This window comes from Lepus europaeus, chromosome 5 (assembly GCF_033115175.1).
Source record: "Lepus europaeus isolate LE1 chromosome 5, mLepTim1.pri, whole genome shotgun sequence".
In the NCBI taxonomy this organism is placed as follows: domain Eukaryota; kingdom Metazoa; phylum Chordata; class Mammalia; order Lagomorpha; family Leporidae; genus Lepus; species Lepus europaeus.
The window spans coordinates 147,153,177-147,170,914 of record NC_084831.1 but is presented as its reverse complement, the minus strand read 5'-3'; the positions used below and the strand labels follow the sequence as shown (position 1 = coordinate 147,170,914).

At 59.9% G+C, this 17,738-nt stretch overlaps 1 protein-coding gene across 1 annotated transcript; it reads left to right on the top strand.

Annotated features, from left to right (window-relative positions):
* The first annotated feature begins 6,281 nt into the window (after positions 1 to 6,281).
* Positions 6,282 to 15,466, top strand: SHH (sonic hedgehog signaling molecule). The gene is made up of 3 exons (XM_062193823.1): positions 6,282 to 6,590; positions 11,678 to 11,939; positions 14,682 to 15,466. Exons 1-3 carry the CDS (start codon positions 6,282 to 6,284, stop codon positions 15,464 to 15,466), a joined length of 1,356 nt encoding a protein of 451 aa, XP_062049807.1.
* Positions 15,467 to 17,738: the final 2,272 nt, after the last annotated feature.

Here is a 17,738-nt window from a genome sequence, read left to right as displayed (position 1 = left end):
GCAAATATCTCCACCCCCCAACAGACTCTGCCGGTACTGGGAAGTGTGCACTGGGAAGTTTCAAGAAAGCAAGGAAGGGAAACATCCTCTAAGGGGTGGGTTGGGAAAGGCAGCAGGGGCCCGGGGGGCCCCTCTTGTTCCCAGGGGCCCAGATACCCTGGGGAGCAGGCTGAGCAGCCTCTCCAAGGTCCTGCTGACTCCTCTCCAAACTGCCAACACAGGGTTGGCAGCGGTGCTGCAAACAGCAGAGACCAGCGTCCAGGGCCACAAGCTGGCTCCCAGCACGCGGCGGGCCGTGTTCTGAGAGATGCCGCAGTGCGGGACCCGGGTGCATGCTGTGTGGGCCCTTACTTGTGCACCAGCCTGGAGGCAGAGGGCAGTGTCTGGTGTCCAGTTTTCTCCACTCTCAAAGAAACTGCTTCTTGAGCTCCATCAGTTCTCCCGAGATCAAGACCACCATGATTCATAGAATTGAAGCTGAAAGGGCTTCCGGCACTCCACAACCAAGTGGCTGGCCCAGGAGTCCTGGCTCCGAGGAGAGGGGTTGGACCAGGGTCCTGTCAATCTCCAGAAGGCAGCCCTCCTTCTCCACGTGCCACGCACAGGGACACCAGCAAACCATCGCCAACGGTGCATGCAAGCTCAAGTCTTTCTAGAAAATCCAGCCTTGAAGGCACTCTGGATTCTTCATTCTGACTGCACCCGGGGAGCAGCTCCTCTGAGGCCAGGTGGCGACAGCGCCTGGGCCCAGAGGGAGAGCAAGGAACAGGCCAGGAGGAGGCTGAGGTGGGGGCAGGGCTGCTGGGCTGCCGGAGGCAAGGCTCAGCACGACTTCGGGCATCCACGGCGCACCCGGCCTAATGCATCTCCCAGAGGAGTCTGCTCTTGTGAAGAAATGGCCCTTGTGTTCCGCGGGTCCCCATTGCATCCCTTTCTCTCTTGTAAAGCAAACCTTGGAACAGAAGTTGCCCAGATGACGTCACGCTCTGTTGCTGCCAGAGGAGCCGTCACTCCCTGTTGCATCTGGATCCCTGCATGAGCCTTCACATCCCTCAGACACCCTGACCCTGCACCTGCTGGGTGTCTCCTACGACACACTGGCACATCCTCACACACAGATATACCTCCGCTTACACCCACACACCCTACCCATCTGCCAACACCTCCTCTTCGTAAGGAACCTGAAACAGACACACCGCAAACTTTGCACCTGCTCTGTGTGGGACCTGGGGTACAGCTCCATTCCAGGGGTCCCAGGGTGCAAGGGCATCCCACTGGGGCAGGTGTACATCCAGAGCGGGGAGCCAGCTGGAGATCTGGGGCCAAGCAGTTGCACCCAAACTGCCCCTTCTCCACCCCGATCCCTGGGATTTGGGGGATTCCCACCAGGAAATTAGCAAAGCAGAAATTCTGACTTGGTTGTTTGGGGGTGGGGCCCAGGCATTGTGTGTTGGCTTCTTGCTTCAAAAGCTCCCAGGTGATTCCAATGTGCACAGGGTTTCATGTCTTAACTTCCCAGGGCATCTGCATTTTAACTGGGTTCAAAGATCGGAGCAGTGATAGTCTCCTGGTACAGTTCCAAGGTGGCTGTGTGCAAGGAACAGCATGCAAACCTAGGATCAGAAGAGTTAGGTTTGGAATCTTATTCTGTCCCTTACTGCCCAGGCACAAGGCCACCTGTCCACACTCGGATTTCTGGTTCAACTCACAAATATAGCTCCGAGTGTCCCGGCCCATGGCTATGAAACCACGGTAAGGAGCCACATACCTGAGGCATGATTTAGGCCTAAGAAGAAACATCCGTTGCCTAGAACAAAGGTTAAGTGGCTCCACAGAGGTAGGCAGGGGTCTGAGAGAGAAGGCATAAAGCATATTGCAGGCTGACTGCTCGCAGTGTGCTTATTCCTGCCGTGGGATGTCCACCTGCCGCAGCAAGGTGTTACCTTTTCCTGGCTGCTCGGTGATCATTCCAGCTTCCCCAGAGCTGCAGGCCAAGGCCTCCGCTAAGAAGCACTGGTGCTCTGCTCTCTGGGCGCGAGAGTCCTAGGGAGGGGTGGTCATGACTGCCGACTCAGGAAAAGCACTGGAAGGTCCACCCTGCTACAGCAAGGACCCGGAGCAAGCACCACCCCAGGGATCTACAGCCTTTGGCAAGGGGGCTTGGTGAGCAACATCGGCAAACGTGAAGGCTGGGGTCCCAGTCAGCGCGATATCACCAGCACCCCTGTTTCAAAGAGTAACGGAAGCCAGGAAGAATCCAGCTTCTACCCCCAGTCACGGGGCTCAGGGAATGGGGAGCTGCCCAGTGTGCCCCACACCACTGAGCTGGGCCAAGCTGCACAGCAAAGCACCCAGCCCAGCAGAAGTCGATCCGCAGAGTCGGCTCCTCGTGCCGGCCACAGTCCCTACCGGTCCTGGGAGTCCTGGTGGCTGCCTCCCAGCTGGCTGCTCTCGGCCCAAGTGCGATGGGATATGGATGCAGGGAGTCCAAGCAGCCGGAAGCCGCACCACACCCTCCACCGGTGCTGCTGCTGGGAAGAGGATTGTTCCTTCCACCTGCACTTAAGCTACAGTCAGAGGCAGCCTGCAGGGCACCCCTGGACTCCCTGGGGCGTCTCACATCCTCCAGGCTTGGGGAGCAGGAGAGGGCCATGGGGTTAGGACAACAGGGCTAAGGGGCAGCACCCCCCAAATTCAGAGGGGAGCCCTGGCTGGCAATCCCAGAGAGAAAGACAGACATTCAATTTTCCAGAATTGGAACAAATTCGAAAAGAACTTGTGTAGGATTCTTACAAAGAGGAGAAACCAACAGGGAGGCCCCAGCAGAGAGGAGAGGTGACCTGGGAAGCCAGACCGGAGGGCCTGGACGCTGAGACAGAGCCCAGAGGGTGGGGCAGCCAGAGCTCTGGGCACAGGACCCACGGGTGCAGGACCCACGGGCGCAGGCATGGAGAAGCGGGAGTGGGGACGGGAACGCGGAGGAGCCCTTGAGGAGGCCAGCCTGCTGCCTGGCCCCTTCAACCCAGCCCAGTGTCGGCCCGAAGGCAGAGTGAGGAGGCCATCTAGCGGCCGGGGTCGGAAGGCAGGGGAAGGGGTAGTGCCCAGGAAGGCGCCTCCCTGGGGGGCTGGAGGCAGAAGACTGGAGCAGCCACCTGTCCAGGGCAGGGCTGCCCGGTGGGGGATGGGGGGTGGGAGGAGGAGGGGAGGGAGGGAGGCAACGCCAGGAAGAAAAGAGGGTAGGGCCCAGACAAGTTAGAAATGGATCCTGAGGGTATGGGGCTGCCCGGCCTTGTCAGGCAGAGGCCGGGGACTGAACCCTCTGGCCGGCACGGGGAGGGGCCCAAGTCTGGAGGGGCAAAGGCAAAGAGAGGGAGCCACCTGGTGTCTGGAGGAGGAACCCAGTGGAGTCCGGACGTGGGAAGTGGGGGGAACAGGAGGGGAGGCAGGGAACAGAGGCCTTGGCGACCCCTGGTGCCTCAGCCCTGCGCCCTGGTTTCTAAGACAACCAATATAAATTGTGACTTCCTTTTCTTAAAAAAAAATTTTTTTTTCTCCAATCCACGACAGGGATCAGGCATCAGTGGCATGTTTAGTTGTGCATCATTGTTTTACTGCGAGGACCCCGGGCCTGGCAGGCTCTCCGGGTGTCCAGGGCTGGCCAGGAGATGGAGGGGAGAGTGGCGCCGCGCCTCCGGGCGGGGCGGCCTGACAGACTCCGGGAGTCCCCGCGCAGTGCCATGATGCTGACCGTGCCTGCGGACATCCCAAGTCCAGTCGCGTGCACGAGGAGCCCTGTGCAGTTCAGGCTTCTTTTTCTTTCTTTCTTTCTTTTTTTTTTTTAACCCCCAAACCTCTGCCCGCCCACCTTGCACAACGCAGAGCGCGCAGTCTGCACGTGCGGGAGTCGCTGCGCTGGGCGCGCGCCTCGCCAGCGGGTCTGCGCACAGGAGGGAAGGCACAGGGTCGCGACCCGGCGCCGAGGCCCTTCTGCACGCGCCTGGGGTGGTAAGGGAAGGAAGGACTGGGAAGGGACTGAGGCCCGACCAGGTGCCAGGGCTGCGGTAGCTGAGCGAGGGTCCTACAGGGCCAGGGCTCCTGTCCAGCTTTGCAGCGCCAACGCCACACGCCCCACGGGCAGCCCCAGAAGCAGGCTGGCCTCCTAGGTAAAGGAGAGTGGGTCCTTCCTCCTAGCTGTTCTTCCTGGGAGCACACGACACAGCCACAGGCACTGGGGCCTGGGGACTCACTCGCTCGCCCCGAGGCATCAGCTGAGCTCTGCTGTCTCGGTTCTGAGGACACTCTGGCTGCGTGCCCAGCCCGCCTTGGGATGCCGGGTGCTGCGTTCCCACCTCGCCCCGGGGATCTGGGTTCTTCCCAGGGTTCTGATTCTCCACAAATCAGAGCAGAACAGGTGGCATGGGGGAAGGGACTCAAGGCTGCCCAGGCTTCATCGGGCTGTCTCTTAGCCCTGCCCTACATGCTTCTTATCACGCGTGCCTCTGGGGGTGTGCACCCCTCTCTCGCGACTGGAGGGGAGGAAGAAAAGGGCAGGGAGGAAGAAATAAGAAAGTTGATCTGCAGAGAGACCTGCTGGGAACGTCCCATTGTTCGAGGGCTGAGCCTCAGACTGGGCCTCCCCCCACCTCCACGCCTATCCCCCCTCCATGCTTGTACACCCCCCGCCGCTGCCGCCGCTGCCATGCTGCAGGCAGAGTGGCTGAGGTCAGGGGAGAGCCTGCAACTTCACAGGGCCACACTCGCAGAATCTGATTATTCCTCAGGGTCAGTGTTTCCATTCCACATGAGTAACCCTCCCTCCCTTGCCCTCTTCTAGAGGAATTATTGTATATGAGTGGGGTGGGGGAGGGGCTCAAAGGGGAAGAGCAGCTTTCCTACGAAGGGGGAGCTTCGGACTTTGGAGGTTCAGGGCTCAATTATTGCTGATCTTCCAAGATGCTCCCCCTTTTCCCCAGAGCACTGTCCCCACCAAAGGCCCCTCTCGGGCAGCAGTCTCCAAGGTCTGGCCGGCTCCAGTCCCTGAAGACTGATTTGCCAAGAGCCCTCCGTGAGGCCAGCTCCGCACCCCGTGGCAAGGAGCCTGAATTCCACAGTCAGCTCATCCCTGCCCTGCACTTCGCTCTGATCGATCGTGGGGGTGGTGTGTATGCAGCCTTGCCCACTTGCTGCTGCCCGCAGGCACAATGGCCTCCACCTGCACGCACACACTGCTCTGGCTCTCTTTCCCGGGCGCCCAGACCCCGTGGCCCCTCCGTCCGCTCAGCACCTGCCCCCTGAGCACGGCTCCATCCCATCTGCAGAGGGTTTCCACAGGAAGCACCAATGCAGACACAATAAAGGAGTACCTGCAAGTTTTTCTAAGGCTCTTAAAGCATTTCCAACAATCATGGCTTGAGCTGTGGTCACTCAGAAGTGCCCTCTGTCCTGGGGTGCTGAAGGTTCAGGAAGGGGTACAACGTGCTCTTTCCTCCAAATGCATGGAGACCCAGCCCACATGATCAAGTCTCTGGGGAAAAAAAAAAAATTAAGTAAGATCTGGGCAGCTTTGTCCCTGAAACATTTGAAGGGTGATTTGCTTGATGATCGAAGCTTTGGGGAGGGCGGGGGGAGACGCTGGACTGTCTTTTAAAAACTTAAGTTGGTTTTGATTGAAGCACCTACCATTGTGGAGCAGTAAAGGGGGAAAATGCAGACAAGTGCACAGAGCAGGCAACCCTTGATGTTCTCCTAAGACATGCACCTCCTCCCTCCCGCCCACCTCTCTCTTCGCCGGGATTTTCTTTTTGAACTGGGAGCGTTCAGGTGAAGAGAAAGCAACAACAGCAACAACAACAAAAAAAAATGTAGTCTTCTTCAGGGTTAACATCAGAAGACAAGCTTGTGCCGCTTCGGCCAATCAGATGCGCGCCTGCCAGCTATAATATAGTGCTAAAGGCAGCCTCTCTCACAAGCTCTCTAGCCTTGCTACCATTTAAAATCAGACTCTTTTTGTCTTTTGATTGCTGTCTCGCGACCCAACTCCGATGTGTTCCGTTATCAGCGACCGGCAGCCTGCCATTCGAGCCCCTGTCTGGGTGGGGATCGGTGGAGAGTCCCCCGCAGCAGCGGCGGGCAAGGTTATATAGGAAGAGAAAGAGCGAAGCAGCGAGCCAGCGAGCGAGCGAGCCGGAGGGCAGCAAGGAAGGGAGAGAGCAAGAGAGCGCACACGCGCGCACTCGCGCACACAGCCCCGCGCGGGGACAGCTTTGAAGTCATCGGGTTCCATGGACGAGATGCTGCTGCTGGCGCGGTGTCTGCTGGTGGTTCTGGTCTCCTCGCTACTGATGTGCTCGGGGCTGGCGTGCGGACCAGGAAGGGGATTTGGGAAGAGGCGGCACCCCAAAAAGCTGACCCCTTTAGCCTACAAGCAGTTTATCCCCAACGTGGCGGAGAAGACCCTAGGGGCCAGCGGAAGATATGAAGGGAAGATCTCGAGAAACTCCGAGCGATTTAAGGAACTCACCCCCAATTACAACCCCGACATCATATTTAAGGATGAGGAAAACACAGGAGCAGACAGGCTGATGACTCAGGTAGAACCTGGCGCTGGGGGTGGAATGTGCTGTTTTCCAGGGGGCGACGTATCACCCAGCAGTTCCAGACTGTTTTCCTGTTGGGCAGCTCGGAAGGCAATACCAGCCTCTCTCGCCCACCTGCCTGCCCAGCACCTCTTCCTCTCGGTGCGGGAGAAAGGAGGGTGAGGGTCCCGCTGGAGAAGTTTAGGGTGGGGGTGGGGGAGAGTGCAGGAGACAGGGTCCATTGTGGCCCGGATTCGGATGAGCCTGGCTGAGATGGCCTGTCCCAGCCTGCCTCTGCTCCTGGCTTGTAACTTGGGGAGACGTTTACTTTGGGGGTGTCTACCTTTTTCAAGTAGGGAGTGGACATGGAGAGCGGAGGCAGGAATCTCTTCCGGAGAGTGGCCTTTAGGTCACTGTACAAACGTGGCCTTGAGCACTGGAGCTCAGCGCTTGCTTGCACCGTCTCCCTCCTCTGTGGGTTTGCTTTCCCACGACTACCCCCACCCTCTACTCCCCCACCCGAGAATCCTCCACTGGAGAAGCCAGGGAGCCGTTCTGACAAAAGGCAGGGGATCCAGAGGTGGCTCGGCTTAGCCCCCCCACCAGCCCCCGGCTGTATCACATAGCTTGCATTGCCATTCCACGGTCCACAATTGTGTCCATCAGAGTGTGAATTTATTGATATTTCTTTAAGGATGCTCTTTCATTCTCTCCAGCCCGGGTACCTTAGGGGAGGGACTTAGAACTTATTGGCGTTGCATCACTTTAGTTTTCAACCTGCTTGCATAAGAATTAGGGGTGAATAAATATTAGTGAGGAGGGGGGTGGAAAAAAGAATTCAAAACACGAATTCCTCCCTCCCTCTTCCGTCTCCTTTGAGACTTCTGGGCTGCCAGTCTCCCAGCCAATTCTAGACTTTCTGAAACTCCGTGCATGTATAACTGAAGCTAGAAATGGGTTTCCTTGCAAATATAGGTCAACATCCTTTTTATTGCCCTATTAAAATATTCAAGTCCTACCTTTAGGGCTAGGTGCGCACAGCGGCTGACAGAACGGCGCTGGTAGGGCGCAAGTACACCAGGAGGGTGCCGGTGGGAAGCCGAGAGGTGCTGCCTCCCCCTAGGCTGCTGGACTTTCCTACCCGAACCCCCGGGGCTTGCTGGGGAGCTAAGGAAAGGGGCGGCCAAGGTCCATTTTCCTCTTCTCCCTCATCTTGCTCCCGACCACCTTAAATCTGGACCGCGAGTGTGGACGCGCACGCCTGTGCCAGAAAGCAGCGCGAGCCACAATTAACTCTGCGCGGACCACAGGGTGCCCGGTGCGTGCACAGGCTGGAAAGAGTTCTCCGGCTAGCCCAAGGCACCCTACCCCTTGGCCCGCGGAGAAGGGCCTTCCTGGGTTCTCTCGGAGCACCAGCGGGAAGGAGGCGATGAGAGAGAGCGCGCCGGCGGGGGTGGGGAACACCCGAGGTCTTCCAGGCAGAGCAGGTCAGCGTCCGCCCTGGTCTGCGCAAGGCGGCCGCCAGAGAGGGGGCCCGGGGGTCGAGGGTGGGTTCTCGGGCCCGCGCCCCGGCCCAGGGCCCGGGACCTCTCGCCGCGCAGAGGCAGAGCTGCGAGCGCGCGGAGCCGCGCACCGAGGCAGACACATTTCAGCTCCACTTACTCCGGGGCTATCGATCCCGCGGCTAGGGTTTCAGTGCGCACGGGGCTGGGCTCGAGCCGCTCCACGCGCCCGAGCGCGGGCACCGTAAGAGCTAATAGCAGTGCTCCTACTGCCATAATTACCCCGGCGGCGGCGGCGGCGGGGGCGGGCGGGACTGGGAAAGGAGGAGCAACGCGCTAAGGGAGGCCGGTTCGACGGCTGCGGCGCAGCGCGCGGGCTCCTGCGGCCTGCCCCGGGCCGCGCCCCGTTCCGGGGGTCCCCTCGGACCTCGGCTCCCCAACCAGATCCTCCAGCCGGGACCGTCCCCTCCACCCCTGTCCGCCCTACTCAGGGACGCAGGGCCCAGACGCCCCGCGCCGGGCCACTCTCGCCGCCGCGCGCGCAGGCAGCATTTGAACTTCTGACCTTATGTCAACTTCCCTCAGACGAACGAAACGAAAACAAATACTTTTTCCCCTCCTTTGGCAGTGGCTATTCCCGTTCCCAACACAAAAGCAAGGGGGAAGGCCCGCCAGAGTGGGGGTGGGGTAGGGACAACCGGGCCGGGATTCTTCCACGGACCCCACAAGCGTCCCCTAGAACGTGCAAGTCGGGGTGGGGCCGTGGCGGTCCTCGGGGTTCCCCTGGGTTGACCCGCTCTGTCCTCCCTTCTCCAGATTCTAAGAGTTAAGGGGTGGGGGCGGGGGCCGGGGTGCAGGAGTGGTGGGAGGCTGGGGGGTGGGGGCCGAAGCAGGTTCGGGCTCTCCAGCGAGCCTGCCCCTCACTGAATGCCCACCTGGCCCCTGTGCCCAGGTGCGTGTCCCTCGCCTCTCTCTGGCCTCCCTCGGCCTCTGTGTCTCTCCAAGGCGACTGCCGCCCAAGTCCCTCAGCCATGGCAGGCTCGTCCCCAGTGGAACTTTCAGAGCAGTTCTGGAACGCATGAACTCCTGGTTAATATTAACTCGGGAGCGGGGAAGCGCAGACAGACACACACTATCCCGCGCAGGCCCCGGGTGCCCGGCGAGGGTGCCGCAGACTCGGGGTTCTGGCGGGAGGGGGCGGCTCTGGGGGCTGCGGTGGGGGGGGGGGCCACCTGGGACTCCACGTTGGATGGGTTTCCTGTGTGCTTTGGGGCCGCCAGGGAAGGGCGCTCAGGTGTGGGGTCTTCGGTTTCGACGAGAGGGGTCTGTGTTTCCAGCAGGTAGGGAGGAGGGGCTGTCAAGAGGTGTGTTTAGAGACCGAGGCTCGTTTTGGAAGTTGGGACGCCCCCTCCCCCGCACTGGGGGCACCGTTGGCGGTGACAGTCCCTGCCCTGCGCTTCTGTGCAGACCGGGAGGTGGGCAGCAGCTCAGGCGTGGGGAACAACTTGGCCTCCGCCGACACAAAGCCCGGCCCCGGCGGCCCCACTGGCTTTCACGGTGGCTGCACAGAGTCGGGCTTGATTCGCGGCACACGACCCAATGAATTAATAACCGGCCCGGCTTCCCGGCTTGGCCGGCGACAGCCCGCCCAGGCAGGGCGGGGGAGCGTCCAGCGAGGGCAGGCCGAAGCTGCGCTCAGCGTGGTGCCGGGTGCCGACCGGGGCGACCCTCGGCCAGAGCTAGAGCCGCCAACCCCCGTCGCCGGGCCTGGCTTGGCCTGGGGATCTTTACCGGGGTTTTCCTTGTCTGCCCAGGAGGCGCGGCTCAGGGTGCTGGGGACCCTGAATCCTCCCCATCCCGTCCTCTTCTCTCTGGCTGCAGGGTGGGAAGCTGTTAGAAGCTTCCTCTGCGCGCGCCCCCTCCAAGAGAAGGGAGCCGGGCTGGGGTAGGGGTGAGGCTCGGAAAGGGTGCTGGTGCTGGTGCTGGTGCTGGTGGTGGGGTGTGTGTGTGTATACGTTTGAGTGGTGTGCGCCTGCGCGCGCCCGGCTCCACATGCCGGCTCTAAGCTGACCCTGGTTGAATGATTGATTTTCATGTAAAGCGCGTTCAAGGCACAAGATGACCTCACTCCCAACTCTGCGTTTCCTACTTTATTCTCTCTTTCCCTTAAGAAAACTGCTGGCAGGTCCAGAAATCCACTGGTGTGGACCTGTTGCCAGGGCCAACCCCCGGCGCTGTCTGCCCCCAGCCCCATTTGTAGTAAAATGTTGAAGTCTACAACCACAGCACTCGGTTTTATTGCTACCAGATACTCGGGATTTCTCCGTGTTGCTCCGTGTGGCCTATTTCCCTTAAAGGGTGGGCAGCAGTGCCATCCCTCTGTCCTCCCCTCCTGACAACAGTCCCCCCCCCTCCTGCTACAATTAGGGTCCAGGAAAGGGACAGTCTTTCCTTCGGCAGCCCCATTCCTGGCTGATCAGCACGACCCGGTGCAGAGGTCAACTGGAAGTTGCCTCTCCTGCTTCCACTTGGGTCCGCGCATCCTTCGGTGGCCAGCTCTGCCTTTTCAAGCCCCCTCTCCCACCTGCGGCAGTTTAAATGGCCAGGAGGTGCGCTGGTACCCCGACACACACACACACACACACACCCCTGACTCAACTGGTTTCTATTAAATTCTTATCTGAAGGTGACCCGGGAATTACGGGAGAGCGGCCGCCACCCCGAGGTCCCCTTTGCCCTGGTTTCCTTACTCTTACAGACAACTTCCTTCTGTGGGGGAGGCCCAGAGCTCAGAGGCTCCAGGCCTTTCTGGCTCCCATCCCCCACCTCCCCTCCCACCCAGCCAGCCCCCCGCCCTCCAAACTTGCCGGACACCATTCTATGCTGGGGCCAAGAGAAGCAGAGGGGAGCCAGGGAACAGGTTAAAAAAAAAAAAAAAAAAAAACAAGAAACACAATCAGACCACAGAAAAGCCGGGCAGGAAAGAGTTTCATGGAGAACAAGAATGTGGCTGTCCAGATAAAGAATGTTTGTCGTGCAGGGCCTGCCCGCGTTGGGAGTGGGCACTCACCTGGAGCCTTCCACTTGGGCTGTGGCCCACCCCCAAGCGCCGCTGTCGGCTCCCCACCGCCCTCCCTCACCCCAGATAGGCACAGGCCAGGAGGGAAGTTCCCGAGATAACGCAAGGCTTTCGGAATCTTTAAGTGCACACTGTAGGGTTTATTCTTTATGCAAAGTTGCACCCTGGGCGTCTCTCCAGCCTCCTCGGAAGAAGGGTGAGGAGGCGCTCACAGGTGTGGGAAAACGGGGTCACAGAAGAGGGGGCTTGGAGGTGGAGGTGGTGCCCTTGGACAACTGATGTCAAATGCATAGTTCCTTTGTTTTAAAGGCAGTTCAGTCTGCTTAGGCTGTGGTGGGAGTGCCCACTGCACCTGAATTTGGAGATAGGTCCTCAGCTCTCCCCCCACCTTCTCCTGCCACTGCCCACTCTGTCTCCGTGACAGTCATTGCCTGCTGACATAGAGCAGGGCTGGCCGGCCGCGGGGCCACCGAGACTGACATGTCTGTTGTTCGGGGTCTCCGGGCCCCTTCTCTCTGCAGAGGTGTAAGGACAAGTTGAACGCTCTGGCCATCTCAGTGATGAACCAGTGGCCGGGAGTGAAGCTGCGGGTGACCGAGGGCTGGGACGAGGACGGCCACCATTCGGAGGAGTCACTGCACTACGAGGGTCGCGCTGTGGACATCACCACGTCTGACCGTGACCGCAGCAAGTACGGCATGCTGGCCCGCCTGGCTGTGGAAGCCGGCTTCGACTGGGTCTACTATGAGTCCAAAGCCCACATCCACTGCTCCGTGAAAGCAGGTAAGCCGGCCTCGCACGGACGCAGTCGCTCTCCGTGCCCCATACCCACACCGCACTCGCACCTGCCCCACAGGATGGCCCTGTGCGCCCCATGCCTTGATTCAAGGGGGAGAGGGGGAGGGGTGGGAGCGCACAGAGGGAGGGGGCATCCCACCAGCTTGGCCAAGGAGTGCCCCCACCCTGGAGGCTGCAGAGGTCCCCGGTCCCCAAGCCCAGATTGGGGGTGGTGGTGGCGGCTGTGGCTTCCTGAGCAGTCCCCTCTCCCCTCCCCCACACACTCTCTGCCATTTCCGGAGCCCCCACCGAGGTGGGGGAAGAAAGTTGACTGTGGAAGGCGGGACTGAGACTTGATGGGCAGAGGCTGTGTCTCTGCAGGTTGAGCCAGGTCTGGGCTAGATCTTTCCTCATCTGGGGCTTAGGAACCAATCCCCACCCCCAGCACGGAAGACGCCGGCTGGCCTAGGCACAAGGCCTGCTGTGCCCTCTCCTCCCCAGCGGGCGCCTGGGGATTCTAAACTAACTTCCCTCACTTGCTAAGCCTTGGGGGAGAGGCCTGGTGGGAGGTCATAAACCCAGGAGTTACCACTTCCAACATCTGGAGGCCGCCGGCCCAGAAGCATCCGTTCTGATTAGGAGCCCAGCTGGGATGCCCTGAGCCCGGGAGGGGGGGCAGGACCAGGGACGAGGATCCGTCTGCCGGTGTGCAGCTGCAGAGGCCGCCCCGGGGGCCGCGGGAGGCTGGCTTCCCTGAGCCTGCAACGCCACATGCTGTTCCAGGGAGGCACAGCTACGGAGGCGAGGCTTTGTCCGCAGGCGCAAACGCCTCCACTCCGGCTCGGGCACTATTTCTGGAGGTTTCTCCGCCTCTCGGCCTGAGTCGGCACGGTGAGCCAAAGAGCTCACGGTGAATCCCCGAGAAACCCTGTCTTCTGTCCCTTCCCCGCCCCCGGCTTCGCGCCCCTTGGTTGGTAGAAAAACGCTTTCAAGTGGCAAGACTTGGTAGGAGCGGAAACTCCTGGCTGCTTCGCGCCGAGCCAGCGGTGGGGGGAGGGCAACCCTTTGCGTTTGCAGTCCCGGGGAAGAGAACGGGAGGTGGCGCTCGCGCCTCGCCGGGGCTCCGTGCTGGGAACCTCCTCCTGGGGTTCCTTCCCGCAGCCCAGGGCTGGAGATGGAGGCGGCCGGACGCCCCAGGGCCCTGGCCTCGTCCCCGCTGGGCCTTGGCGGCTGCGCGCGACGTGCGCCGCCTGCTCCCACACCTCTCCCATCCGCGGGGTCCCCCTGCGGGGGTCCCTGGAGGTCTCTTCACAAATGAGCAGCGGTAATCTCCCGCCCGGAGCATCTCGCCCAGGCCCGGCGGAACCCCGGGGCGCGCAGAGCCGCTCATTGGCATTCGGCGCACACGGCCGGGGCGCGGTGCAGTGCGTGTCAAGCGGGGTCGTGCGACTCGACGACTGGGGCTGGGCAGCGCCCCGGGTCGCATTCCGGGGGGCTCCGGCGGCCAGCCCCGCACTTCATGCCGGAGAAACTGATGAGAAGATTAAAAACCTTCGGTAATTCCAGCAGGAAGATTCTTTTGGCAATCTCTATTTGCAAAAAGCATGATCCCGGAGATTGGAATGCAAAAGAAGACGGGGACCTCCCCTCCCCGCCCCTCCTCCCCGGCCCCCTGCGCTCCGCCCCAACTTCAATTATTGTCCTTAGGACCTCGAGCCTCGGAGCGACAGAGGGCTGCCGAAAGCGGGTAGTCAAGGGGCCTTGAGAACCCGGCGCTTCCAGCGCTCCGAACAGGCCCGGCTATTTAAAATTCAAATACACATCTTGAGTGCTTGGAAGAGAGGCCGGGCTGTGCAAATAGTGCTTGTGAGGCCCGGGCTTCTGGAGAGTCTGTGTGTGAATTGCACGGGGCGGGGAGGGGGGGGTGCACCTGAGCAAATAGGGAGAGGCAGCCTGCGAGCTGCAGCGGGAGTGGGCTGAGAAAGAGGCGGGGGGGGGGGGGGAAGAAGGGGATGGAAGTGTCTCCTCTTCCAAGAGTGTCCCCTATTGATTCCAGAAATCACAATGACAATGCCGGGCCCTTTATTGGATTTTAATTAGAAAATCCACAGAAGCCTCGGATTTTCACACCTCGGCATGTTTGTCCAGTTGCTACAACTACTACAGCTATTTTTCACCCCCGCCCCTCAGCAGGCCAACACCAAGGCGCCCTGGCTGGGCGCTGGGGGTGGGAGGTTCTCACCGAGTAGCCCCGGTGGCGGCGGCGGCGGCAGCGCGGAGCGCACTAGGAGGCGCCGCGCCCTGCGCCAGGAGCGGGAGGGGAGGAGGGTGCGCCCCCGGCGCCCGCAAGAGCTCTAGGAGGCTTCCTGAGAAATCCAAGTGCAGAGCAAATATCCTGAACCCGCGGCGAGGCCGGGTGTGTGCTGCGCAGGGGGATGGGGCCGCAGGAAGGCGCGGAGCTGGCGTCCCGTAGGAGACGCCGGCTGCCACCTCGGTCACCGCCGGCGCAGTCGCAGAGACGGCGAGGAATGTGCCCGCGTCTGGATTTGGCCACCGTGGCCAGGGGATCGGGGGAGGGGCGGCTGCGTTGAACCCACCTGGAGTCTCCTCCCACCGCAGCCGCGCGCATCCCTGGCCTAGGGCGCGACGGGCACCAGCGCCACGCGCGCGCCCCTGCCTCCCCGCGAGGCGCCTCCTTCTCCGGCACTCAACACCCCGTCTCCTCTTGTCTTCCCTTCTCGCCTGCAGAGAACTCGGTGGCGGCCAAATCGGGCGGCTGCTTCCCCGGCTCCGCCACCGTGCACCTGGAACAGGGCGGCACGAAGCTGGTGAAAGACTTGCGACCTGGGGACCGCGTGCTGGCGGCCGACGACCAGGGCCGGCTGCTCTACAGCGACTTCCTCACCTTCCTGGACCGCGACGACAGCGCCAGGAAGGTCTTCTACGTGATCGAGACGCTGGAGCCGCGCGAGCGGCTGCTGCTCACCGCCGCGCACCTGCTGTTTGTCGCGCCGCACAACGCCTCCGCCGCCGGCGAGCCCGAGCTGGCGCCGGGCGCGGGGCCGCCGCCGGGGGGCGCGCCGGGCCGCCGGGCGCTCTTCGCCAGCCGCGTGCGTCCTGGCCAGCGCGTGTACGTGGTGGCCGAGCGCGACGGGGACCGCCGACTGCTGCCAGCCGCCGTGCACAGCGTGACGCTCCGCGAGGAGGCCACGGGCGCCTACGCGCCGCTCACGGCGCAGGGCACCATCCTCATCAACCGGGTGCTGGCCTCGTGCTACGCGGTCATTGAGGAGCACAGCTGGGCACACCGCGCCTTCGCGCCCTTCCGCCTGGCGCACGCGCTCCTGGCCGCGCTGGCGCCCGCGCGCACGGACCGCGGCGGGGACCCGGCCGCGCCAGGTGCGGCCGACGCGCCAGGTGCGCCGGGCCCCGCGGGCATCCACTGGTACTCGCAGCTGCTCTACCAAATCGGCACCTGGCTGTTGGACAGCGAGGCGCTGCACCCCCTGGGCATGGCGAGCCAGTCCAGCTGAAGCCCAGGGGCGCGGGAGGGGCGGGAGGCGGGAGGGCGGGGCGGGGCGGGACGTGGGAAGCGGCCGCGAGCCAGAGCGCACGGAATGACACTCCACTCTAATAATGATGTATAATTAAGACTACAAGTAGGACAGTCCAAAGTAGAGTATAAGAAAACAAAGGCCCCCCGGGAATTTTTTTGTTGTTGTTGTGTTTAGTTTATATATATATATATTTTTTGAATTTTTTTGGTTATTGTTTTATTTTGGTTATATTTTTTTCCTCCTCTCCTGGCTATTTATTTGTTTGGTATGAATAGATGTTTTAAATAATATGAACCGGACCTTCAAGAGCCTTAACTACGTTTGTTTCTTGGATAATTTATTATTATCATGTGGACTGTACTCACGGAGGGGGAAGATTATTTTGTGAGGCCAAGCAACCTGCTCAGAATCTATTTTTCTACTCGCCCCTCCTCCTGTCAGGAAGTACCCACAATCCTCCTCAACGCTCCTGCTCCTCAGCAGCTGTAGACTAAAAACATGCTTCATGGGGTCCACAAATTATATTTTTATACACAGAATTGTAAATTAGATTTTTTGAGAGATCAGTACTTAACTGAATTACATTTCATTTTTGAAATAGTGTAAAATATGAAAATATATTATTTTAATTTAACTAGTTTCCAATGTAACAGCTGTCTCCTGTATTGTCTTCATGGTTTCATGTTTGCTTTGTAATCACCATTCTGGCCACATTCTTGGAAGCCGAGACTGTTACACACACACACACACACACATACACACACACACACTTTTTTTTTTGGACAAACTGGAAGAACTCTGTTATTTTTAACGTCAAAGAATTTATTAGAAAATAATATTTTTAAAAGCGCACATAGTGATGAGCCCACAAGGATGGAGCCTGTAGTTTGTACAGAGAAAAAAAAAACAAAGGATGTTTTTGCATTAATAAACTGAGAAATAACTGCTGTAAATTTACTAAAATGTATTTTTGAATATTTTGTAATAGTTTTATAGAAATAAAATGTGCCACGCACAGACTGGTTAGTATATAATAACTAAGAATTCCTGTTGAGGCCTTTTTCTTTTTTCTTTCTTTCGTTCTTTCTTTTTTTCCCCCCTTTGGCTTCTTTGTTTGGGCAGGAGCTCCCACTATTGTATTTCCAAGTGCTGCTCATACTGTGAATTCAGATTGACTTACGTAGCTAACCAAAGCAGGTAGACAAATTCACTGGAGAAGCCTCAGTGCTGTGTGTATACTTACTGTATGACGTTCTTCCTACACTGCCTGTGATGGGGGTAGGGGGCTGTGTCCCCCCAGCCTCGCCTCTTTTAACTGGCACAGCCTCACCGGTAGGCCCAGAGCCAGGGGCCCTGGGGAAGCCACAGAGCGCGCTGTCTCTGGCCTCTCCGGCGTGTTGTCTTTGCTCGGCGCCCAGGAGGTCTGTGGCTGTGCACTTGGCCGTGTTGATGGCCACTGGTCCTGTCTGCTTCAGTGTCCCCAAGCCCGGCGTGGGACACATGTTCTCTGCCTCATCTCTGTGGACCAGCTGCTGCGCGCTCAGGGATGCCCCAGTCCTCAGGCCATACTGAGTTGTCTTTCTGGAGAGACGGCGATGGTGGGTTTTCAGCCTAGGGCAGCCAGTGCCCAGGGTCAGCTGGCTCTGTTGGAAGAGGGCTTGATGCTGTGTTGTAGGCTTGACCCAGAGGGTCTGCACCCTCAGCCGGTGTCGGGGGCCTGGGCACTGGGTTACTCCCAGCTTTGCGCTGAGGGTTCTAAGCTGGCTGGGCTTGGGCTTTGGGCCCTCTCGGCAGAGGAGGCCTGTCTGGGGGAGTCCTTAAGTTTCAGGAGCAGTAGAGAACAGACCCAGTCCTCCCGTGGGTCCCGAGACCAGGCCTGTGGGGACACCTGTCGCCAGCCCGGCGACACTCCTGTGCTGAGCGTCTGGCCGCAGGTGGCTTTCAGAGGGAGACTGTGCTCACCCTGGCAACCCCCAGGAACAGAATCTTCCTGCTTTCCGAGGGGCCAGGCCCTCCAGGCAAGATCAGTAGACTTTCTTTGTCCTTGCTCGATGGTTGTCAAGTTCAACACTGGTGTTTACAATCCCTCGTGGAGTGTGATGTTTCCTTTTGTCTTTGCAAGTCTAAGTAGGTCAAAGGTAAAGCAGGAACGTGGAGCACACTAAGTCCTCTGTGTTGAGGGGCCCGAGGAATTGGTGAGGCAGCCTCATCAATCCGAAAGAGAAATCAGGCATCGACAAAGCCTCCA